We start from the raw sequence: 25,372 nt of genomic DNA, 5'->3' as shown, positions 1-25,372 counted from the left end.
GTCCTTGACCTGCCGGGTTGGGGGATACCGTGGGAAACCAAAAAAAAAAAAAAAAAATAATAGAAGAAACCCTATCCAGTTGACTTCATAACAGGACGTGTCTTAGATAAAAATAAGAAAGAGTGACATATAAAACACTCTTTCCCCACCTAAACAGTACCATTCCATAGACAATAATGCAGTTAGAATTGATAATTGAGTAACCCTTACAAGGAGCATTCACCCTTCAATTCAATTCAAGTTTAGCGTGTTAGTTAGTGCCCTATACAAAATGTTAACACACTTAATGAGAAAGAAACAAGATTTAACATAATATGTTAACAGCCAGCGGCCTTGAGGAAATTGTCAAAGGGACTAGCAGGAGGCAGCTTCATTGCCAGCCATGGCTCCCTCGGCGATGCTGCCGCTACTTGCCTATTCTCTCCGCTCTTCACTTCCTGCACCCAATATACACTTTTAACAAATTATAATACAAACTTAAACTTTAGGTTAAAAAATAGTTTATAAGTACAACAACATTTCGAAACTCCATGATTATATGCAAAAGGTAATTATTTCATATCTGCAGTGATTTTATTAAATTGACAGTAGAACACATTAGAATTAGATACAGAACAAACCTTTTCAAGTGCTGATTTCCAGTTATCACATATTGGAGGAAGATATTTATCAGCAGCTGGACTGTAATGATGATTCTCAAAAGTCAGCCAATTCGAAAGCTTCTTCCTTGCATATGTCCCGAGCTTCTCGCACTGGCTGGCCATGGCGTTGTATGGAAGGGGTGAGGTCGAGACGGTCGACCCTGCCACTTGACCAGCTACCTCTAGTGCCTGAAAAGCAGTGGATGTGCTTATTTATTGAGCTTTTATAGGAACATTGGTGAGTCACATCGAAACAAATGCATCATTAAGAAAACTAAGTCCACTTATAAATAAATGCAAAACTAAGCGAGTTTACGTGTAGAAGGAGCTTCTTTCATGATAAATACACAAACATGAGAGAGAGTACCGATTCCATAAGCTGTCCAATGCTTATAACATGAGGCACAGAAGGGGATGGAGGCATCTTCGGAACAAATCGAGAAAGGTCTGAGACAGATGCTTCGCTTATTGTGTCATCCTCAACTCCTGAGCCAGAAGGAAAATCCTACCAAGAAAGGACAACTATCACCAACAGATTCATAACTGACTCAGTAGTGTAAAGACCCTAATACCCCTGTGCATCCCACTAAATATTCTCAAATACTGATCATAATCAGAATAACAATATCCACTATCTCTAGATTCTCCAAATTCTAGTGAACTTGATGCAAACAGAGATGAGAATACGTACCCCATCAAACGACAGTGAATCCTGGGGATGAAAATTCATCTTATTATGATCAAGAATTGACTGAGGACCATAAACAAATTCCTCATCCGGCTTAAATGTCTCCGAGAGTAGCGTTGTCAGGTTATCTCTATGCAGCTTGAAAAACAGAAACCAGAGAGATAAAGTAAATACAAAGGGTTATGATTCATGGACAAATAGTGTTTCAGGATAAAATAAGAGTACCTCTGTGATATTAGCTAAATTTTGAGCCAAGTGATTCTTTATGATCTCATCACATTTGCATATTCTGCTCCGTAGATCAGATAATACTGACATGGCCACCTGATTATCTGCAGCAGTACCATATTCTCTCAAATCCACATGGACCTTAACATATACTTGATGATCATCATTGATACCCAAAAATGGATCAACCTGATTATATAGAAGCAGGAAGTTATTAAGACATTCTTGAGATAACATGCATAAAGTTCGGTGTTTTATGGCCAATATCAATTAGGTTGTGCACTTGTGTTTGGTAAGTGTCCAAGACAAAAAATACAAACAAGACAAAAAAGTTGTCTCTGTACTTTGTCCCACTTTTTAGGCTTACAACAAATTGAGTAAATTTTGTTCCAGGACAGTAACATTGTCCATTGCGGTAACTGTATCTATTTCCTCTCCCAAACAAGTTTGTGGCTCAGTTTTCTCTAATTCTATCTTGAGATAGCTACCAAACAATGTGTATGACTGTGTTTGAAGACTATTTCAAGATAGGTATAAGAGACATCCGGACACACGCCTGTTTAGAAATGGAGACAAGTGCAGAAACAGGTCGAGCCAAAATATTTTACATGGTCCAGGATAACTACAAGACGAGCCAAACAAAACTATTAAGAGAACACTAGCAAAGTATCAAAATGAGATCAGCCACTCACTTCAGACATTGCTAACGATGTGAACACATCATTCAGATCATGAATCTGGTACACTTTACAGGCAGACATCAACATGCCAGTAGATAATACAAAAACGGACCTCTGATGTGATGGCGGCAACATTCCTGCCACAACATAAGTACATAAGTTTAAATTTTTCCTTGAAGTCAAAGATCCAGTTCCATTGAAATCGGATATGCATCATAAACACTCAATAGGTCACACCATTACTGGAGTCCAGCAACATAGTCCAGAGAGACAGAGGAAGCTGGAAGAAGCGGATCAACAGGTTGTCTTTGTCTTTCAGGTTCTGCAACAATAAATTTTAAAAGACTAAGGCAAAAAATAGAAATCATGAAGGTATATATCATGCACTCAAAATTGTTGATCCAGATTCATAACAAATTGAAGGATCAAAGCTTACAAAGTATGAAATCATATATTTGGTAAGCATGCTAGTCAATATGACTGTAACTAAGTCAAATGCAACCAGACCAAAGTCAAACAAAAAATAATTCTTAAGTGTAATTGATGAGATCAGCGAAGTTACATTTTCGCTTCATAGCTAAGCCTACTGTAGAATTTTAGGGAAAATTTCATTTATTTCAGTGAACTGTGGTGTCATGCTATTTTGAAGATTCAGTTCTATCAATTCAAAATGAATTAAATTGAAATAGCAGGCAGCATGAGACATACAAACCTACCTTTGCACGTAAAACAAGTAGTGTTGATATGAATGAGTGAGATATAGCCTCAAAATTTGCAGGTAAATTATCAGGAAGATTGGCTTGAATCCAAAAGGAAGAAAGCAACTGTCCTATTTGATCCTCATTTAACTTCATAATACCTAATTCCTGAAGGAAAGTTCAATACAAAAACTGGGTAAATAACAGTTTTTCATTGTTTTCTTGACTAAAAAGGCACCAAAATCAATTCAAGTACTTACAGTGTCAGTCAAACTCGGTGATCCCATTGCCCTATCAATGATGGAGCTGAGTTTGCAGAAGTTAGGAGAATTCTTTAAGCCATACCCTGGCTTGTAGTCTTCAGCAGTAATATCTTTTTCCTTGCAACCATCATGAATGGCACTTCCATGACCTTCAGTTTTAATGCCATCTTGATCTTTGCGGAGCTTTTCAAGTAAAGCCGTAATAGAGGCAGATGTAGATGCAGTCTGAAAACTCTTTTTACTGTGTCGATCCGTATATACAGACCGGATAGAGGAATCATCATGTGTTTGGAAGGAACTTGGGAAAAGAAGCCCAGAAAATATTACGTGTGCTCCAACGCGAGCCTCCAAATCTGGATGCAACATTACTTTTAGAAGTTGCACGAGAAGAACTTCAGGAAATCCCTGGGTGGAAGCGTAAAAAGAATTGTTAGATGTATCCTCTGAAATGATGGGTATCATTCACTCTTAATTACTGAAAAGAATGAAAAACAAAACATCACCACCAACAACAAAAACCACCACCAAGCCTTATCCTATTAGGTAAGGTTAACTACATGGATCAAACGACACCATAGTGCCTTGTCAAGATCACAAAAAGTAGTTTACTAATTGCATCACTTAATATTCTAGCTTCTGTTTGCAATATTCATCCTTTACTTTAGACAATGCTGGATGGAAACGTGCTCCTCACCTGCTGCGAATTTAAACGAGACAACGCTAGGGTGACCACACGAGCAAGGACTATCACTGATCCGATTGTTGCCCTAGCAAGAGGACCAGATGGTAAACTTTCCAGGGTTATTGCCATCAAGTCAAATAGCGGTTGGGTATCAGTGACCTGTAAATGAAGAAAAGGAATGCAGTAATTTAGTAACTAAATAGCTTGCAGCAACTTAGTTATTAGAAAACCATAATGCGGGGGAAGAATGAAAACACAAACCTACCCCGTTGGCGATTTCTAGTAAGCAGTCCTCAATAGAATTTTGGAGAGAGATATTCACATTGAACTCTTGCTCGCCGACAAATTCGCTGCCGGAGGATTGAAGGCTTTTCCTTAGATGCCTGCAGAGGTCACCAACAAAACCGATCTCTTTCAACCCTGCACCTGATCTAATTTGCATAGACAACGATGTGGCAACTTGAACAATATATGTCTTAAGTTTTGGATCATTCATAACATTTTTGTGATCCAAATGATGTACCACACAAGTTAGAATTAACTGTTGATTCCCTGTAGAAAAAGCTGAACAGGAAGGAAGACAATATTATGGGAAAAGAATAAAAATATTTACAGAAGCACCTAACATAGCATTGATCATAGCTGTTTAAAATCCTAAATTTATTACATATTTGAATAAAGAATGATTTATTTATGAAATTCATAGAACCGGAATGTGTCAGAGATAATAATACCAGAGTTCTCCATGAAATAGGCCATGCTGGATAAGACTTTTGCTGCTAGCCCTTGCTGAGGAGCCCAATGCTGCCTAGAATCAAAGTAAACAAACATCCGATCCATTACACGGCGCATAGTAGATCTTTCCTTTGCTAACTCAACCATTCTTTGAATGCATATCTGAGCCCATATTTCTGGTGTTTCACTTTCTTCTCTGTAACAATGATTAAAAATAAAAAGAAAATACAGTTTTAGAAGCAGCCAATATTAAAGGCAAATTCACCACAGATACAAAACATTCTTGTAAGTTGTTGAATATCAGGAATACCTGGTCAATCGAGAAGGATCCTTTTTTTCTGGTTCTGGCTGGATGATGGAGCAGCTAGAGTGAATGCCATCACTGACAACTGAACCACCGCGACCTTCACGTCGGACAACCTCATCCACCCAATTATGATGAGGCTCTGCCCTCACTCCACCATCTTCAATTGGTGTACCGCATTTGTAGTTATCTAAAACGGCATCAATGATCTGCATTTTGCTAATGTCAATTTAAAACCAGCTATTGATTAAAGAACATGACAGAATGATGGATGGAAATCAAAAGGGAGGTGTTCACTGTAAATTTGCTCCCTCTCGTTCACAATATTTGTTAAACTTTCTTGAGTTAGTTGTCTATCATTCTCACATTTTAATATAAAATAAAATTGATCAAGTATTTTCAACTTTTGCTCTCTACGTAATGTTAAGCACAATAAACAATGAAGCATTTACACAATAAAATAGTTCAAAACCCTGACCAACAAAAAACACTAACACCCTAAGCGCGTGTTACCACTCACTCTCACTCTCGTCATCAAAATGGTTACGCAAAAACTCTGAATCTCACTCTCGTATCCTCTCACTCAGTCTTAATCTTCCGATTTCTTCATGTTCTTCCTCATCACTCTCACTCTCATTCTCTCAATTTCTCTCTTGCTAAACATAGAATCCTTCCTAGTAATGAGTTGACTCTTAATATTCTTCTCCTTTCTATTTGAGTTTCTTGGTAGCAAAACCTGCTTGTTTAGCATAATCTATATAATTTTTCTATTTTGTCAAGTGTGTTGAAAGGCATCCCAGCCTTTAGAAAGAGAATTTGAAGATTGATAATGATGAATAAGAAGAATAAAATCCCACGACAAATTCTGGTTTCAAAAACTACTAGAATAATGGCATGCAAAAAACATAAGGATATTTTGGTAAAAATCCTTGATTTTGGGTTTCTCAATTGATATGGAAACAAAGGGAGTATTTCATTACAATGTCACTTCCAACAATGATGAATAACTTACCTCATCAAGATCCACGAATATGTGTGAAAATTCAGCCATGAACCAAATCTGCCAAGGAAATCAACACGCATATACCATGAAACTTTAAAAGAAAATAGTAGGAATGGAAATAAACCAACCTCCATGCACTGAAATACAACATAAAAATAGCACACACAGAATTGGATCGAACACTCTACTTACCATCGCGGAAAGGCATTGCAAGCTTGATGCCCTCAAGCAGCGCTTTTCAAGTGCTCCGACATGCTCCCGCGATAGCATGCATACTTTCCTCACCAACTTCTCCATGTTATGAGTATAAGTTGCATCAACCTGTTCTTTCATTGTGTCAATATATAAGGAGAGATAATCTAAAAGCAATAGCCAAGGCAAAACCTATAACTACAAAAAATAACTGCTTCAGATTATCACTACTATGTACTAGTAGTATTCATTAACTTTTTCCTGTTTCTTGATAGATACATCCAAGTAAATACTAATTGAATGAAATTACACTTATGCATAAGCAAACATCGAAAGTAGCTTCGGCCTTCTCGATTGCATTTTCACCTGAGAGTATATGAAAGTTGTTAAGACTTGGCAACCAAGTGTTTGGATGGTCTCATCCTTAGAACAACCCAAGAGCTCCGACATCACATCAAGCACATTAACCGCAAAGTATGCTCTGCAATAAAAAGGACACATCATTATTATCTAACTTTTAATTTGTATTTTAGAAAAATAGACTATCAAGATGAATCGTCAATCGTGCAAAACCATATGGCAGGTATCAATATCACAACAGAAAGAGCGCTGCGTGGTAGAGACGATTAATAGTTTGATATCGAACCGTCAACAGAATGTGGAAACAAAAGCTAACTATTAATCAGATAGGAAACTTACATCTGCACCTTACAAACAGAAATCAACTTATTGAAAGTTTCTGCGACGATCTTGACAGGTTTGATTTTGATGTGCTCAGATCTGAGCTCTTTGTAGCACCTTTCCTCAAGATGTTTCGCAATCTATCAGGGGAAGAAAAAGGATATCATCATGAACTTCGAAAATAGACTGTGTAAACCAAGCATGCCCAATTTTCTTTTACCAGCATTGCCAATAAACATGCAAGACAAAGAATAAATACCTTTGGAATCCGGAAAGGATTTCTTGCTGCATATTCACATAATTTGATAATCTTCCTTTCACTTGGAAACTCATCCTATTAAGTATTTAAAAAGAAAATAAGAGTCTGATAATCTTCCTTTCACATAGATAGCTGCATAATCATTCATATCTTAAGTCCTTTTTCTTAGTATACACAATAGTCACCACTAAAATTTGTCACAATGGTAAAATAAGGGGCATCACCTAAAACTAGCAACAATGTAGCTAAAAAAAATGAGATCAATGGGGTAACTAATCAAATTTTCAATGCAAAAGAGTTTGATATATAAGAGACTAACAGGGGATTTGGGGAAGATATCAGCAAGAAGCTTTCGGTAACGCTTGACCGGTTGTCGTGATCTCGACCTCAATGCAGGACAGCAAACACACATGCTTCCACATGCTGGAAAGATCTTCCTTGAAATGATTCCCATTTACCTGCATTTCCCAAAATCCAGAGAAATATTCAACAAAATTTAGAGCATACCTAGTTAAATTATAACACAACCATAATCTGAAAAGGAAAAAGAAACACAAGCAAAACCAAGACCAAAACACACAAAAAAGGCTTAACATTAACAAAACCAAAGAACTGAAGAAGGTTGAAAGAATGTCATGATCCAAAGAACATGAACAGATTTCGAAACAACTGAACAAATAGATAAAATGGGGAGGGGGGTAAGGTTGAATGTTAACACATTGAAACTGGAGGTTATCATAATTTACAAACAGTTACAAGTATGTCATGTTCATTGTTCAGTTTCAAACTGAAAAGCACCAAAAGATAAAAAAAAATATAAAAAGAAATAAAAGAGGGAAAACCAGCTACCCAGAAAAGAATATAAAAAGCAGAAACTACATAAAACGGTAAAAGTAGAAACTTGACAAGTAAGTATCGATCAACTACATCCCAAAACAAAATGTAAATCGTAACACCAACCAAAATTTAAAGAGGAAAAAGACCAAATGTTTGGATATTAGAGAAACCAATCCAAAAAACGAAAAAGAGGTTTTAAAAAAAAAGTGAGCTCACACTACCTAAGCTTGAGGAAGAAAAAGAAGAAGATCCGGGAGTGAAAAATTGAAGCCCTTGAGCTTCATACAAAGTAAACGCAAGCAACAACAACAGCAACAGCAACCTCCATTAGCATAATGCCATAATAACAGTGGAGAGAGGGAGAGAGAGAAGAAAAATGGCGCGTGGGCTAAAGGTACTGTTTGTTTTAAGACAGCACGAAACCAATGTCGTGAGTGGTAGATCACGTGATAGTGTCAGATAACCCAAATCCAGTTACCTTTCTCTAACTCTTTATTATTATTATTATTTAAATATTTGATATTATTTTGGGTGTGAAAGGAAAAGGTAAAGCTATGGGAGTAGTGTTTCAAACTTTGGTGTCAGGATTCAGAACGTTCAAGACACAACTCAGACTTTGATCGGTTATTTTCAAAGCTCGAGACAACCTCAATCGTTGTCACCAACTTGCACGCTTATTGTTATGGAAACCGATGCTGCAAAAATCCTTTATTTTGAAGTCAATATACCGTATATAGTAGGAGCAGAAAAGACAAGCTTTATTTAAAAATTTGAAAGGAAAAAAAAAAAGGTAATGACCGAAGAAAAAGCTTTAATTTTGAACTCTGGAGTTCAGGTTTAAGAACAGCGAATACCGCATGGTGTAGGAGCTTCTCGTATGTTCATTGTTCTTCAGTTACTAGATTTATTTCTAATCTACTTTATACATGAAGAGAAAAATTGACACAAGTTTAGTGCATAACAAGTGTATTAACTTGCGTCAAGCATGAAAAGTATAAATTTCAACAATTGATTGTATAAATAAATTAACGGAAATACTGAGGATAATATAGTTTATTATCAAGTATCATTCATTATTAGGCTAAAAAAAAATTAATATAGACTAGAATGTGTGAATTTCATAGATATTGGTGTTTTTGTATTTTTTTTTTCCCCAAAATACGGAATCATATGACGAATTAAGTTGTTGGGTTCAATTTTCCATTTCCAATCATTTTTTATTTTTTGACAAAAAAAAAGTATTGGAGACGATTTTAAACTTTTTTTTACATTTTAAAAATAAAAATGGTTGGATCCGATCTGAATAAATTCAAAAATCACTGGCTGCAATTTGACTCGCCTTGAAATTGCTGGGGTGATTTTTTTGGCTGATTTTTTTGGTTATGAAAGAGGTGAAGGTGTTGTGCCGGGTTATGGAAGATGGGGGTGCTACACCAATTTGTAGGACAGCCTTTTGCTCAGATTTAGTGTGAAGAAATCGGACCCTCCGAATTCTTTGTTTTTAAAATTTTGTATACAAATCGGAGGGTCCGTTTTGCTTGGAGGATACAAAATTCACTTAAACAAAATCGGACCGTGTGATATCTCCGTGATCAAATCGGATGGTCCGTTTTCTCCGTTGATTTGTTTTTCGAATTTGGTTCTACTAGTCGCTGGGCCCGAGTTATGCATGAGGACTATTTTTTTTAATTTACAGTAAATGAAATCGGACGGTCCGTTTTCATTATTATATAGTATTTTTGAATTAGGTTAAACAACTCGGTTGGTCTGAGTTGTGTGTGTATATATATACTTGTGAAGGTGTGCGAACCGTAGACAGCCGACCAGATCCAAGTTTCTTCATCTTGTTCGACTTCTCTTCTTCTTTCTCTGGGTCTGGTGTTTGTTTACTTGGGTTGGAAAAAAAAAGTTGATGGTGAAGTTTCTGTTTTTGTTTAAGTGAGTGAAAGAAATGGATGAAAGAGTCCTTTTGAAAGTGTATTATTTTGGTCAGATTTTGTTGCAGACGCCTGAAGGAGTAAAATTTGTTTGTGAAGATCCGTTAGATATTGTTATTCCCTTCACAATTTCGTTTGAAGAGCTTAAAGGCGTGATTTGTGAGAAGATAGATTCGGATATGTCAAGAAAAATATCATGTATTTTATACAGATATCCTGTACCAGTATTTGGTGGATTCGTTCAATTTCAGACCAAATATATAACGGATGAGGCGAGCATGCAGGAGATGTTTTCAATGTATATTGAAAGTTGTGCTCAAATCTCGTTTATCGAGTTGTACATTGAATTCGAACAATCTGAGGCCGACCGAAATATTTTACAAAAAGACTACAATAGTGACAGTGAGGAAGAGTTCGAAAGCAATTACGAAGTTGTTGGTCCAGACAGAGATGAAGAGCAAGGTGACGACACTGTGGCTCCGAATGTGACAGACGTGGCAAATGCACTTGCGAACGAAGTGCCATTTGAGGAGCCATCTTTCATGCGAGTTTTGGATTTGGAATCCATGCATGCTCCAGAGTTTTCGGGCTATATGAGTACAGGTACTCAATCTATTATTTGTAAAAAAGTTTATTTAGTCAAGTTTAAGATAAAAATATTTTGAAATAATTAGTATTTATTAACTAGTATTTATTTAGTTAATTAGAATTTATTAATAAGTATTTATTATAGTATTATGAAGTTATTTAGGCAATTGGTATTTATTTTTAGTTATTTAATTAAATTGTATTTATTTAGTTATTTAGTTAATTAGGATTTATTAATAAGTATTTATTATAGTATTTATGAAATTATTTAGGGCGATTGGTATTTATTTTTAGTTATTTAGTTAGTTTGTATTTATTTAGTTATTTAGTTAATTAGGGTTTATTAATAAGTATTTATTATGGTATTTATGAAGTTATTTAGGGTATTGGTATTCATTTTGAGTTATTCAATTAAATTGTATTTATTTAGTTATTTAGTTAATTAGGATTTATTAATAAGTATTTGTTAAAGTATTTATTATAGTATTTATGAAATTATTTAGGCAATTGGTATTTATTTTTAGTTATTTAGTTAGTTTATATTTATTTAGTTATTTAGTTAATTAGGGTTTATTAATAAGTATTTATTATGGTATTTATGAAGTTATTTAGAGTGTTGGTATTTATTTTGAGTTATTCAGTTAAATTGTATTTATTTAGTTATTTAGTTATTTATTTAGTTAATTAGGATTTATTAATAAGTATTTATTATAGTATTTATGAAATTATTTAGGCGATTGGTATTTATTTTTAGTTATTTAGTTAGTTTGTATTTATTTAGTTCATTAGAATTTATTAATAAGTATTTATTATGGTATTTATGAAGTTCTTTAGGGTTTTGGTATTTATTTTTAGTTATTTAGTTAATTTATATTAATTTAGTTATTTAGTTAATTAGGGTTAATTCATTAGTATTTGTGATAGTATTTGTTTTTAGTTATTTAGGCGATTACTATTTATTTTTAGTGATTTAGTTAATTTGTATTTATTTAGTTATTTAGTTAATTAGAGTTTATTAATGAGTATTTGTTATAGTATTTATTTTTAGTTATTTAGGCGATTAGTATTTATTTTTAGTTATTTAGATCATTTGTATTAATTAACAGTATGTATTAATGTGTTTGTGTTTTTATTTTATTGAGATTGAGATAATAGCGTAATGTAAAGCTTATTTATATCATTATTGATGTTGTCAGTACTGATTTACTTTTAATTTTGGTCATTACATAATCATTTATTAAATACTTATGGTATGGCTGCTGTCCTGGCAGAAGTTTCTTTTGTCGCAGATGGTGAATTCGCCGTGGGAATGGAATTCAGTTCTAGGGAAGCTGTTATTAAGGCGATGAAAGAGTATACCCTCCGAAGAAGTGTAGACTACCGTGTGTACGAGTCGGAGCCGTTGACATTTTTATGCGAAATGTACACAGTAAGGGTCATGGTGTGATTGGCTTATCAGAGTTAGCATGATCAGCAGAAAGTACTGTTGGGTTATTAGGAGATACAACGGCAGTCACACTTGTACCAGAGCAACCATTTCTCAGGATCATTCGAAGCTGGATTCAAATACAATTGCAGAAGCCATAAAGCCGTTGGTTGAGGCTGACCCCTTGTTAAAGGTAAAATCAGTTATTGCTGAAGTACAGTCGAAGTTCAACTACACCGTCAGTTATCGGAAAGCTTGGTTGGCTAAGCAAAAGTCAGTTGAGAAAATATTTTGAGGTTGGGAAGCATCGTACGAAGCGTTGCCCATATGGTTCGAGGCCATGTGTCATAAGGAGCCATCAGCTGTCGTACATTTTGAGACTATGCCTGCATATCAAGGGGATGACTTGGTAACTGATATCCGGGTATTGCATCGAGTCTTCTGGAGCTATTATCCCTGCATTAAAGCATTCAGATATTGTAAGTCAGTTGTCCAGGTGGACGGGACTCACTTATACAGAAAGTATAAGGGTTGCTTGTTAGTGGCCGTTTCCTAGGATGGTAACAACAATATCGTCCTGATTGCATTTGCTATTATCGAGGGAGAGATTTCTGATGCGTGACACTTTTTTCTTAGTAACCTGCGTCAACATGTTGGGACTCGGGATTGTGTCGGACTTATACCGGACCGACATTAGTCCATAAATGCAGCTGTGGAACGCAGTAACGGAGCTTGGTCACTTCCTAGAGCTTTTCACATGTTTTGCATCAGGCATATAGAGTCAAACTTTCTGAGAAAATTCAAGGCACCGTACCTTCAAAAGCTTGTCGTCAATATAGGTAACATTAAGTTCTTCAAAGTTCGTTATTAACATACCTGCGATAAATATAAACTTCGTGAACCTTGTTTTTTGTCTGGTATTTGATATTGTGCAGGATATTCGAGGACGGTTCGCAAGTAAGTGCGGTACCAGCGTTTGCGAGAGCGGGGCGAGGTGTACACTAACTGGTTAGACCGTATACCCCATAAACAGTATGCGTTGGCATTCGATGGTGATTACCGATGGGTCACATGACGACTAATCTAGTGGAATGCATCAACTCAGTCTTGAAAGGTGCACGCAATCTCTCTATCACTGCACTTGTGAAAGCAACATTCTACAGACTTAATGAGTTGTTCATACAGAAAAGAGCCGAGGCGGAGGCTCAGATCAATGCTGGCCATGTTTTTTCTGAGCATGTGACCTCCAAAATTCATGCAAATCAACTTGCATCAGGAAACATTCAGGTTAATTGTTTCGACGGGCAGAATGAGGTCTTTGAAGTACGCGAGATGCCAAGTGGAGTGGAGTATGCTGTTGACCTCCGTCGTCAACGATGTGACTGTGGTGAGTTCCAGGTGGACCGGATTCCTTGCCGGCATGTGTTTGCATGTTGTGCAAATCAACAACTAGATTGACAGGTGTATGTGCATGATGTTTTTAAGATGGACCAAGTTAGACACGTTTATCGGGCTAGGTTTAGGCCACTCGGGAATCCAACTACGTGGCCTTCTTACAATGGTCCTCGATTCGTACAGAATCCGTATTTGAGACGCGTTTCCATAGGTCGCCCCAGGATGACGCGCTTCTTGAATGAGATGGACACACGGATGTTACGTCGTCCGAGGCGATGTAGGCAATGTGGGGCTGAGGGACACAGTCATAGTAGATGCCGTCAGGGAGGTGGTCCAAGTACTGACCATAAATGCGCAGTAGATTCATATGATATTTGAAAAACATGTTACTTATGTACATGTACTTTATGATAATTGAATCATTATAACCTTATGTACATGTACCTTATGATAATTGAATCATTGTAACCTGTGTTAATGTACTTTATGATAATTGAATCATTGTAACCTATGTCCAAGTAAAGATTCACATGCAAAGCCATCATACGTATAATTGTTTAATGAAATTTAGGAAATTCAACTGAAACATACAATACTTAGTTGGTACTTAGGAAAGTTTAGTCATACATAAGTAGTTAAAGTATACTTGACGAAAGATAACTGATACATAGAGAAAACTAACTACACCACAACTACTTCCTCGCTATCCACTTTCCAAAGTTCACAAGGTTCTTGCATTTCTTCGCGGCCTTTTTGAACACAGACAGCATGTATCGACTCACGCTACGACGCGGTGGATCAATCCTGAGATTGTAGCCTTTGCCTGTCTCAACTGGAGTACTTTTGTCACCTGTATATAATACAATCAGACCAAGTAAGTATATAGTATAATCAACCTTAACTAATATACCATACATGAATATAATATCATCAATTGACCAAATAAGCGTATAATTTAATCATTCCTACCCAACAAACCATACAATACTATGATAACATCAATTGACTGAAGAAGTAAAGCAATGTTGAACCTGCGTCATTATAGGATTCTTCATCCTGGTCCATGTCCTCATCTTCTTCCTCCTCCGTGTCCTCGTCCTCATCTCCCTCGTCTTCCTCGTCATTTAGCTCATCCACTAAGTACTCATCAGTCTCATGCTCAAATGTCTTAGCATTTTCTTCAATCAAAGTCATCGAAACACGGTTTGAGTTTTGACTATTCAGAACTCCTCGACCACCGTCACTCCTACTAGAATCACCAAATACAAACCCTCCAGAAGCACCCGAGTAGGTGAGAAATGGATACCTCGCGTCAAACGAATGCCTACCCACCATAAAGTCGGCCTGATGGCCATGTTGTGCTTGGCCGGCATCTGAGGCCATGAACCCAAGCAACTGGCTAAAAGAACCTCCGTCCCTTGAGTCAAATTGTGGCGTAACCCAATGCTGCTGATGTATCGGGAACAACGTAGTAAACTGTGTCTGAGGTACATATTGGCTTGTGGAATGACGTTGTTCTTCTGACGGTGGAGGTGGAGGTGGAGGTGGAGATGGCGGTGGAGGCAGCGGTGACTATGGCTCCTGCTCTTCATTTACATCATCCATAACCTGGTCACCCTCAACATCCTCTTGGACCACAAGATCCGACAAGTTCAAGTGATCGCCATACTTTGAACGGTACCAGTACATATAAGTATCTAATGGCTGCTGCGGAGCCATGGGTTCCTCAGTAAGAACATGATTATACCTGTTTGTCCACTGCATCACCCAAAATGAATGACTCGTGGCTGTGGCCCAGTTCAGATTCTTAGGACTAGTTAAGACTTCTCCGTGTGTCCGGTCTAGATTCCGTTCCTGATGAGGAACTCCCTGAATGAAACCGAACTGTCGTCTAAACCTGTCGGTAGCATGCCATTCAATACACTCAAAAGATACCAACGGAACCGTTGCACTCCAGATCACCGAGTGCATATAGATTTCTGCAGAAATTATGTCCGGATCAACACGATCAACAGAATATGCAACCCACAAAAACTGGTAACAATAAAGCAAACAAATAATTAAAATCCAAATAACTAAATCACTAGAATTGACCCAAATAGAACGTTAATGCAAACACACCTGGCTTTCCTGAAGATCATCCAAGGCCTTCCTAAAATGAGCAAGCTTGAGATATCTATAGACTCGGTCTCTACGCTTCCAGTTACGCCACCTAATATAACGCATCTCATTAACACAATTGGATTTTAAACATGAAGATACCAGGTAAATGTAAGATAATGTAACCTGTTTGCAAGCGAAAAATTACGAGGTTCCCTAGGAACCGGCACTAGATATGGTAGGCGCATCCATGCCCAACACAGTAGAAGTGTTAGCGGACCATCGATTTCCTTACAGTCAAAACGTGATGCCCTGCATAAACTCCTGTACAGGTGTGCTAGGCATGCTGATCCCCAACTATACTGTCCAATACTAGCAAAATCACTCAGCAGAGGTAGAAACTTCCAATGGACAGATGCCCCAGACTTGTCTCCAAACAAGATCGTACCGATCAACAACATGATGTGGCACTTAACGTACACCTGTATATTGTTTTCATCAGTCAACTGTAATCGTTCTTTTAAATCCCGTAGCCACGTCAGTTTTATGCCGCTTCCTCGACAATCCGACTTTTTCGGTGCAACCCCAAATTGGTGCAGACACTCCGCCTCTAAGGCTTCAAAACTACTCAAAGTCATCCCTGTCACTGGAAGGCCGTCGGTCGGAAGACCAAAGATCATAGCCACGTCTTCCAGTGTCACGGCACATTCACCAACCGGAAGGTGCAAGGTATGTGTGTCCGGGTGCCACCTTTCCACTAAAGCATTTACCAGTGCTTTCTGACATTGAACTACTCCAATCTGGGTGACATGGTAAAACCCAGTTGATCGTAAATGCTCCTCCACTCTCTCATTGTACCGATCCGGAGGGACAGGGTGATCACATGTCAACATCCGTAAACCCTACAAAAACATAGCACAAGCACGATTCAAATTACACAACTATCATACATAATTTTAAAAAATCTAATTAAAATATATAACTATATTGAATCTGATTTACTAAGTAATAACATTTTCATCTATAATTTTAATTAATGTACATAGAGCCTATATCTAACTTACTGCAGATAATAATCACTAATACATACTTTCACTTTCTATCTAACTAATAATGTTCCAATGTAATAATAATAAAACCTCAACTAAAATAACATACTTCTGTCCATTAAAAGGCTAACAGAAAACAAATAATTAGTACCAAAAATGCAAATACATTATACTACACAGATCCTAATTTACTATTTGAAATTATCAACATTATTCCAAAAAAAAATATACACCGAAAGTATCCTAAAATTATAATTTTTTTAATTAATTATAACAGTTAACTAATTAATTATTACTTCTAAAATTATTATAAAAAATTATAAACAAGTCATTTTTAATACCAATCTATTATATTGGAAAAAAGTCTAAACAAAAATTACTTATTTTTAAACACACATATTTCTAACTATTACTTAAACATATAACCATAAATTCTTAAAATTAAACATAACAGTTAACTACTTAACTCTAATTTCAAATATTATTAAAAAAATTTATTAACAACTGATTTTTAATACTGAACTATTCATATTCGAAAAAAAATAACTAAACAAGAATTAATTATATTTAAACCCCCTTATCTAACTATTATTTAAATACATATTTCTAAATTTTTAAATTTAATTAGAACAGTTAACCACTTAACTATAATTTCTAATATTATTACAAAAAATTCTAAACAACAATTTTTTTTACTTCTAATCTGTTATATTAAAAAAGAATCTAAATAATAATTAACTACATTTAAACATATATATTTCTAATTATTATTTAAACATATATTCCTAAACTTCTACAATTAACCATAACTTCTAATATTATTCCAAAAAATTCTAAAAACTAATTTTTTAATAATATATTATATTACAAACAACTCTAAACAAGAACCAACTACATTTACACCTTATTTAAACATTTATTTTTAAATTTTTATCAATAAAATCATACACTAACTCATATATATATTCTTCAGTTCAACTCCTAACAACTATAAATATAATTAAATTTCTAAAAATAAAAAATATAATTCTGAAAATATAAAAGGGATTTAACAAAAAAACTTACATAATCAGAATAGCTGAGATATTTTACAATGTGAAGTTTCGGACGATTAACATTTCTAGATTTTGATTTCTTTGACATTTTAGCTTTTTTTTCCTCAAACAGATGAAGCTGAAAACGTTGAGGGAGGAAGAAGATGAAGTTCTGTATGCTGGGTGGGGAAGGAAGGGAAAGTGAATTTCCTGGGTACGCATGCAATGACTCTTAAAGGAGCACCGTCTGTGGAGAGCACCACGCCAACGACACGTGGCCTAGGAAGAGCAAATCGGATGGTCCGCTTTTGGAGGAGGAAATCGGAGGGTCCAAGTTCTTCTAGGCAACTCACACGGTCCGATTAGTGTCTTCCTGACACCACAGCCTGATAAAGTTCCCCTGCTCTCCATATCCGCGTCCTACACTAATGTAGCCTGCATAAGAAAATTAATTTGCGGATTTTTCTTTCTCTTCCCAATCTGACAATGAGTGTATTACACTTCCTTATCTCGTGTGTATTTATTTCAACCAAGTCTTGCCCATATAAGTTATAAAAGAGTAATTTTGTTATTTTAAAAATTAATAATGTTATTCTTGTATTGTGTGTATTAAGAAAAAATTTCAAGTGTATCGATACATTAGTATTTCAGTGATTTTTAATCGTTAATTTTAATTTTAAAAAATATATATAATATATATAATTAAAATTTACTAAAATCCAATATACTTGTATACTTAAAAGCTATCCAATATATACTACAATGTGTTATAAAATAACTAAATAAATAAATAAGGAAGAGGTAACAAATATAAAATATAAAGAGAGGGAAAGAAGTATTGCAACATAAAAGAGAGAGAGAATTGTTTATTGCTTTTTGTGTGTATCTTTCTTTTGCCTCAGTACATGTATTTATAGGCACACAAGAGGTAGCATATTCAACTCTCATTAAACTCTCATTAAACTCATCTCTCTTGAGAATGTGAGCCGCTCATATTAAATGATGGTCATCCACCTCATTTGATCTTATCACAACACTCCCCCTTGGATGACCATTTAGGATTATTGTCTCGTTAAAACCTTACTAAAGAAAAACCCAGTGGGAAAAAACCTTAGTGAAGGAAAAAGAGTACAACATCCTTTAGTGATAGGGACTGCCTCATTAAAAACCTTGTCAAGAAAAACCCAATGGGAAAAAATATGACCAAGGAAAAAAGAGTACAGTCTCCCCCTCATGTCAACATCAGTTGATGTCTCGAAATCAGCGCATCCCAATCTCATGTACCAATCTTTTAAAGGAGGATTCTGGGAGTGACTTTGTAAATAAATCTGCCAGATTGTCACTTGAGCGGATCTGTTGGATATCAATTATCCCTTGATTTGAAGATCATGAGTGAAGATGAATTTGGGAGAAATATGCTTTATTCTATCACCTTTGATGTATCCACTTTTAAGCTGAGCAATGCATGCTGTATTATCTTCAAACAGGACAGTTGGAGCTATCTTATGATCAATCAGTCCACATGATGACAGAATATATTGAATCAGACTCCTCAGCCAAAAACACTCGCAACTAGCTTCATGAATCATCAGTATTTCAACATGATTAGAGGAGGTTGCTGCTATCGTCTGTTTCGTGGACCTCCATGATATAGCTGTACCACCATATGTAAATAGGTATCCTGTTTGGGATCTCCCTTTATGTGGATCAGACAAGTGTCCTGCATCTGCATAGCCAACTAGGTTTGACTTGGATCCATAGGGATAAAACAATCCCGTATCAACCGTTCCATGAAGATATCGAAAAATTTGTTTGATTCCACTCCAATGTCTTCTGGTTGGAGAGGAACTATATCTTGCTAGTAAATTCACCGCGAATGATATGTCAGGTCGCGTATTATTAGCAAGATACATTAGCGCTCCAATGGAACTAAGATATGGTACTTCAGGACCAAGGATATCTTCATTCTCTTCTTTAGGACGGAATTGATTCTTTTCCACATCCAAAGATCTTACGATCATTGGGGTACTTAATGGATGTGACTTATCCATATAAAATCTTTTCAAGATCTTTTCTGTGTATGTTGTTTGATGAATAAAGATCCCACTTTTTATATGCTCGATCTGCAGGCCGAGACAAAATTTAGTTCTTCCAAGATCTTTCATCTCAAACTCTTCTTTTAGAGTTTTTATAATTGTTGGAATCTTTTCATGAGTCCCAATGATATTTAAATCATCAACATACACAGCAATTATAATGAATCCAGAAGCAGTTTTTTTTATGAAAACACACGGGCATATATCATCATTCTTGAAACCGTTTTTGGCCAAATACTCAGTAAGACGATTATACCACGTTCATCCAGATTGCTTTAGACCATATAAAGATCTTTGCAATTTGACTGAGTATAACCCTTGCGAATATTCATTGGATGGTTTAGATATCTTTAGTCCTTCAGGGACTTTCATATAGATATCCCGATCTAATGAGCCGTATAAATAGGCTGTTACCACATCCATTAAATGCATATGCAGTTTATGATATGCAGATAAATTGACCAAATAACGCAACGTTATCGCATCCACTACAGGGGAATACGTTTCTTCATAATCTATACCGGGCCTCTGTGAAAAACCTTGTGCCACAAGTCAGGCTTTATAGCGCACAACTTCATTTTTCTCATTTCGTTTTCTCACAAATACCCACTTATATCCAACAAGTTTTACATCTTCGGGTGTACGGACTACAGGTCCAAAGACTTCACGCTTTACAAGTGAGTCTAATTCAGCCTTCATGGCTTCTTCCCATTTTGACCAATCATTCCTTTGTCGACATTCTTCGACTGATCTTGGCTCAAGATCCTTATTTTCATGCATGATATTCAATGCCACATTATATGCAAATATTTCATTGACAATTGTCTTATTTCGGTCCCATTTCTCTCCTGTAAAGACATAATTTATTGAGATCTCATCATTTTCACAATTTTCAGGTACCTGAACGTCTTCTGGCGTTAACACTATATCAGAATTTTGGACAACTGCAGGTGTCTTTACTATGTCTTTTTCAACAGAAATCATATTTACCTCTTTTCTCTTTCGAGGATTTTTATCTTTGGAACCGACAGGCCTGCCACGCTTCTGGCGTGTATTTGCTTCCGTGACTATTTGTCCTACTGGGACATCAATTCGAATTGGGACATTTTCTGCTGGTATATAAGATTTGGTTATCCTCTTTGTATCAGAAAATGCATCAGGCAATTCATTTGCTATTCTTTGCAAATGTATAATCTTTGGAACTTCCAGTTCACATTGCCCTGATCGAGGATCCAAATGTATCAACGATGATGCATTCCAATTAAGTTCCTTTTCAGGAAGCTAATTCTCTCCCCCTAATGTTGGAAATTTTGATTCATCAAAATGACAATCAGCAAACCGGGCTTTAAATACATCTCTAGTTTGTATCTCAAGATACCTCACTATAGAGGGAGAATCATATCCAACATATATCCCCAATTTTCTTTGGAGTCCCATTTTGGTACGATTAGGTGGTGCAATGGGAAAATATATCACACACCTAAATATTCTTAAATGGGAGACATTTGGCTGCTGGCCAAAAGCTAATTGCATAGGAGAGAACCGATGGTAACTCGTTGGCCTCAAACGAATACGTGCTGCGGCATGTAAAATAGCATGCCCCAAACCAAAGTTGGGAGATTTGTTCTCATAAGTAAGGGTCTAGCAATCAATTGGAGGCGTTTAATAAGTGATTCTGCTAACCCATTTTGTGTGTGAACATAAGCTACTGGATGTTCAACACTTATTCCATTAGCCATACAATAAGCATCAAAAGCTTGGGAAGTAAATTCACTAGCATTATCAAGACGAATTACTTTGATTGGATTTTCTGGAAATTGTGCTTTTAATCGAATAATTTGAGCCAGTAATCTCGCAAACACCATGTTGCGAGAAGATAATAAACACAAATGTGACCATCTCGAAGATGCGTCTATAAGGACCATAAAATATTTAAAAGATCCACATGGTGGATGAATAGGTCCACATATATCACCTTGAATCCTTTTTAGGAATTCAGGGGACTCAAATCCAATCTTTATTGGTGATTGCCTTAAAATTAACTTCCCTTGAGAACATGCAGCACAACAAAATTCACTAGATTTAAGAATCTTCTGGTTCTTTAGTGAATGTCCATGAGAGTTTTCAATAATTCTCCTCATCATGGTTGTTCCCGGATGACCCAATCTATCATGCCAAGTTATAAATTCATTTGGGCTAGTAAACTTCTGGTTTACAATGGCATGTGATTCAATTGCACTAATCTTGGTATAATACAATCCAGATGAAACTGAGGGTAATTTTTCTAATATAACTTTCTTATTTGAATCATGAGTTGTAATACATAAATACTCATGATTTTCCTCATTCATTGTCTCAATATGATATCCATTTCGGCGAATATCTTTGAAACTCAACAAGTTCCTCAGAGACTTGGTAGATAATAGTGCATTATTTATTATAAATTTTGTTCCTCCAGGAAACAAAATTATAGCTCTTCTGGAGCCTTCTATCACATTGCCTGAGCCAATAATAGTATTAACATATTCTTCTTTTGGCACAAGATGGGTAAAATATATATCACTTTTAAGAATAGTGTGCGAACTTGCACTATTCGCAAGACAAATATCTTCAGAATATATCCTTGCCATTTTTCTTTAAACACAAATGATAATAATAATAAAATGAGTAGAAGTACATACAAAGTAAAATTATTCACATGAATAGTTAGCAAACACACATATTAAACTATTCCATCATTGATCAAATAGCCAATATTTCCTTTAGAATCCTTAAAGAAATTAGATACATCATAATGAGTGGTGAAATTTTCATTATTTGAAACAAAAATTATTTCCTTTCCTTTGTCATCCCTTTTCAAGGATGCTTGATAAAGATCAACTAGTTGCCTTGGGCTACGACAGGTACGAGACCAATGGCCCATTCCACCACAACAGAAGCATTTATCCTCAATTGATTTACTTTGCCCATTATTTCTTTCTTTATCCCACTTCTGGTGAGATCCTTTCTTGTGAACATAATTTCTTTTCCTTCCATAATTTTTCTTGTTATTAAAAGCTTGCCATTTACCTCTTCTGGGGTAATTTGCCGCATTTACTTCAGGAAATGGAGCGGCACCAGTTGGGCGCGCTTCATGATTTCTTAAAAGTAATTCATTGTTGCATTCAATAACAAGAAGGCAAGAAATTAATTCAAAATACTTTTTAAATCCTTTTTCTCGATTGCTACTGCAGGAGCACAATCGAGGTATGGAAGGTCGAAAAAATTTTCTCTAACATATCGGGCTTGAGGAAGTATCACCGTCTTTTGATGATTGTATCTTTCTTCAAGGCCTTTCCACAGATCTACAGGATCTTTTAATGTGGGATATTCATTTTTCAATCATATGTCAACATGACGACAAAGAAAAATCATGGCTTTGGCTTTATCCTTCTGGGATGCATTATTTTCAGCCTTAATGGTATCTTCATGATCCATTGAATCAAGATGGATTTCAGCATCTAATATTCATGATAAATAATTGTTTCCAGATATATCAAGAGTATTAAATTCAAGATGAGAGAGTTTCGACATAATGAAAATTTGTTACCTGAGTCTTCCTAAAAATTTGATCAGAGTCTTGTGCTGATAACGTGTTATAAAATAACTAAATAAATAAATAAGGAAGAGGTAACAAATATAAAATATAAAGAGAGGGAAAGAAGTATTGCAACATAAAAGAGAGAGAGAATTGTTTATTGCTTTTTGTGTGTATCTTTCTTTTGCCTCAGTACATGTATTTATAGGCACACAAGAGGTAGCATATTCAACTCTTATTAAACTCTCATTAAACTCATCTCTCTTGAGAATGTGAGCCGCTCATATTAAATGATGGTCATCCACCTCATTTGATCTTATCACAACACAATGCTATACATATTGCAAAAGATTTATTTATTCATTTGATCTCAACTTTTATTACGATTTAATGATAATCCTTAAAGAGCATTTCTAACGATACTATAGAGAGTGCCAATTGGCTGTTTTGTCAAAAGTAAATGAATCTTTTTTTTTTATTAGAACAACATCATGGAGCATGGTAACTCCCTCACTATCTATAGTCAAAAGCTGTTTCAACTCTAATGGTAGCATATCTAAAAGTAAATGGAATTTATCCGTTGAAAAAGAGGGCAATTGGACAGGAGCATCCTCAGAGGGACTTGGTAAAGGTGGCCAATATATGCTTGTCATATATCATGAAATTTGGAGAAAAAATTAAAAATAAATGCGAATCGGATATAGTAAGCATTGGAGCAATCACATGATATTATACTAATTACACGTCTCACAATTTCTTCCAGTCTTTTCTAATATTTTTCAAATTTCTCCAACAAAAATTTTTCTAATATTTTTGTTCAAAAATAATCCAAAAACACTACCCAACAATATCATCATCAAAATATAATTCATTATTCATGTAATATAAATATATACACAATGTGGCATTTTTTTTTCGGTAAAATATTTTTTTGGTCTTTGAAATTTGGCAAAAATTTTAAAAATACCCGTAAATTTTATTGTTTCAATTTTGTCCTAAAAGTTTTCGATTTGCATCAAATATATCTCCGACAGCTAAATTTTCAAAAAATTTAAAACCAATCCAACAACAATGCATGACAATTATGTTCGATTTACTTGTGTTGAAAGTTGTTCTTATAAAATTGTTTGGTCCTAAATTTTTTGAAAAATTAGCTGCCAAGATATATTTGATACAAATCGAAAACTTGTGGGACAAAATTGAAACAAAATAAAACTTAAGGATATTTTTAAAATTCTTGCCAAGCTTTAAGGACAAAAAGTATATTCTACCTTTTTTTGGGGTTACCCAAGTTAAATAAATTAAAAAAAAAAGAGAGAGAGAAAATAAAAAACAGACAAGCAAAAAGAAAAGAGAGCCTAACTGCCCAAGCAAGACCATCCAAGGCTCCAACTGCAGCAGAGAGTGCAGCTCAGAAGGGAGAGTAACTACTAATTATAGCATTACATGTTAAATAACTCTACATTCTTACCGCAATGTTGAAATTTTTTGGAGAATGAGGTGTTGCTACCATCCTTCTCTTCAAAGTCAAAATTGTCATAATTGAAGTGTTTGAATGTATTGTATTATCAAATGTACAGGGAATCAGCCTCTTTATAGAGGAATTACAGAAATAGAAATAACTAGAAAATAGGAAAGAAAGGAAAAATACTAGCCTAAAATAAAGGAAAGATTTCTAATCATAAAATCCCTAAAATTAAGCTAAACCCAAAAAGGAAAAGATTTATAATTAATTCTATTTACATAAAAGATTCAGGAAAGGAATTAGGAATCTGATTTTGATTTGATTTAGTCAACACTCCCCCTCAAACTGGCTTGAAGATATCATTTATTGACAGCTTGCTTATTATGCTATCAAAAGTCTTCTTGGGTAATCCTTTAGTTAGAATATCTGCTAATTGTTCCGTGGTTGGAATATATGAAATGCAAATCTGTCCTCTCTCAATCTTTTTCCTGATAAAATGCTTGTCAACTTCAACATGTTTAGTTCTATCATGCAACACTGGATTATGGGAAATGGAAATTGCATATTTGTTGTCACAATACAACCTCATTGGTGGAGAAATGGAAACTTTTAGTTCTTGTAGGATTTTCTCTACCCATATTGCTTCACATATTCCATGAGCCACTGCTCTAAACTCAGCTTCTGCACTACTTCGTGCCACAACACTCTGTTTTTTACTCCTCCAACTAACCAGGTTTCCGCCAACAAAAGTACAATACCCAGATGTTGACCTTCTATCCATGACATTCCCAACCCAATCTGCATCTGTATAAAC

General features: G+C 35.4%; 4 protein-coding genes across 6 annotated transcripts; 2 read left to right on the top strand and 2 right to left on the bottom strand.

Moving 5' to 3' along the window:
• Nucleotides 1-169: 169 nt before the first annotated feature.
• LOC107618175 (protein SEMI-ROLLED LEAF 2) lies at nucleotides 170-8,859 on the bottom strand. Of its 3 annotated transcripts, none has more exons than XM_016320159.3 (20): nucleotides 8,746-8,859; nucleotides 7,374-7,512; nucleotides 7,055-7,129; nucleotides 6,814-6,935; nucleotides 6,481-6,595; nucleotides 6,115-6,243; nucleotides 5,932-5,979; nucleotides 4,926-5,128; nucleotides 4,615-4,811; nucleotides 4,146-4,444; nucleotides 3,893-4,039; nucleotides 3,196-3,603; nucleotides 2,954-3,103; nucleotides 2,475-2,559; nucleotides 2,250-2,374; nucleotides 1,555-1,746; nucleotides 1,333-1,467; nucleotides 1,009-1,146; nucleotides 621-830; nucleotides 170-437 (listed from the first exon to the last, which is right to left on the bottom strand). In XM_016320159.3, exons 2-20 carry the CDS (start codon nucleotides 7,506-7,508, stop codon nucleotides 318-320), a joined length of 3,033 nt encoding a protein of 1,010 aa, XP_016175645.1. In that variant the 5' UTR covers nucleotides 7,509-7,512; nucleotides 8,746-8,859; the 3' UTR covers nucleotides 170-317. The 3 variants fall into 3 exon arrangements, with proteins under 3 accessions (XP_016175645.1, XP_016175647.1, XP_016175644.1); XM_016320161.3 differs by lacking the exon at nucleotides 8,746-8,859 and adding an exon at nucleotides 8,113-8,393 and having other exon boundaries at nucleotides 4,146-4,432; XM_016320158.3 differs by lacking the exon at nucleotides 8,746-8,859 and adding an exon at nucleotides 8,113-8,374.
• A 983-nt stretch (nucleotides 8,860-9,842) lies between these two features.
• On the top strand, nucleotides 9,843-12,137 carry LOC148544216 (uncharacterized). Its single transcript, XM_088498896.1, has 3 exons — nucleotides 9,843-10,431; nucleotides 11,688-11,845; nucleotides 11,961-12,137. Exons 1-3 carry the CDS (start codon nucleotides 9,843-9,845, stop codon nucleotides 12,135-12,137), a joined length of 924 nt encoding a protein of 307 aa, XP_088355022.1.
• Nucleotides 12,138-12,904: 767 nt separating this feature from the next.
• LOC148544215 (uncharacterized) lies at nucleotides 12,905-13,300 on the top strand. The gene has a single exon (XM_088498895.1). The coding sequence runs from the start codon at nucleotides 12,905-12,907 to the stop codon at nucleotides 13,298-13,300; it is 396 nt and encodes a 131-aa protein (XP_088355021.1).
• A 1,509-nt stretch (nucleotides 13,301-14,809) lies between these two features.
• LOC148544214 (serine/threonine-protein phosphatase 7 long form homolog) lies at nucleotides 14,810-17,529 on the bottom strand. The gene is made up of 4 exons (XM_088498894.1): nucleotides 17,452-17,529; nucleotides 15,524-16,239; nucleotides 15,359-15,449; nucleotides 14,810-15,271 (listed from the first exon to the last, which is right to left on the bottom strand). Exons 1-4 carry the CDS (start codon nucleotides 17,527-17,529, stop codon nucleotides 14,810-14,812), a joined length of 1,347 nt encoding a protein of 448 aa, XP_088355020.1.
• Between the last annotated feature and the right edge of the window lie 7,843 nt (nucleotides 17,530-25,372).

The sequence above is a fragment of the Arachis ipaensis genome, chromosome B9 (genome assembly GCF_059453495.1).
Source record: "Arachis ipaensis isolate K30076 ecotype BB chromosome B9, ASM5945349v1, whole genome shotgun sequence".
Classification (NCBI taxonomy): domain Eukaryota; kingdom Viridiplantae; phylum Streptophyta; class Magnoliopsida; order Fabales; family Fabaceae; genus Arachis; species Arachis ipaensis.
This window is presented reverse-complemented; position numbering and strand designations above follow the sequence as displayed.

Excerpts from the sequence above, each read along its gene's own strand:
- LOC148544214 (XM_088498894.1), bottom strand. The coding sequence starts at position 17,529 with ATGTCAAAGAAATCAAAATCTAGAAATGTTAATCGTCCGAAACTTCAC. Across the intron at positions 16,240-17,451 it reads ATCTCAGCTATTCTGATTAT|GGTTTACGGATGTTGACATG; the intron begins GTAAGTTTTTTT and ends ATGTTTTTGTAG. Across the intron at positions 15,272-15,358 it reads ATGATCTTCAGGAAAGCCAG|TTTTTGTGGGTTGCATATTC; the intron begins GTGTGTTTGCAT and ends TATTGTTACCAG.
- LOC148544216 (XM_088498896.1), top strand. The coding sequence starts at position 9,843 with ATGGATGAAAGAGTCCTTTTGAAAGTGTATTATTTTGGTCAGATTTTG. Across the intron at positions 10,432-11,687 it reads TTCGGGCTATATGAGTACAG|AAGTTTCTTTTGTCGCAGAT; the intron begins GTACTCAATCTA and ends CTGTCCTGGCAG. Across the intron at positions 11,846-11,960 it reads TTTTATGCGAAATGTACACA|GATCATTCGAAGCTGGATTC; the intron begins GTAAGGGTCATG and ends ACCATTTCTCAG.
- LOC148544215 (XM_088498895.1), top strand. The coding sequence starts at position 12,905 with ATGGGTCACATGACGACTAATCTAGTGGAATGCATCAACTCAGTCTTG.
- LOC107618175 (XM_016320159.3), bottom strand. The coding sequence starts at position 7,508 with ATGGGAATCATTTCAAGGAAGATCTTTCCAGCATGTGGAAGCATGTGT. Across the intron at positions 3,604-3,892 it reads CTCGTTTAAATTCGCAGCAG|GGATTTCCTGAAGTTCTTCT; the intron begins GTGAGGAGCACG and ends GCTTCCACCCAG. Across the intron at positions 2,560-2,953 it reads TACTTGTTTTACGTGCAAAG|AACCTGAAAGACAAAGACAA; the intron begins GTAGGTTTGTAT and ends TTATTGTTGCAG.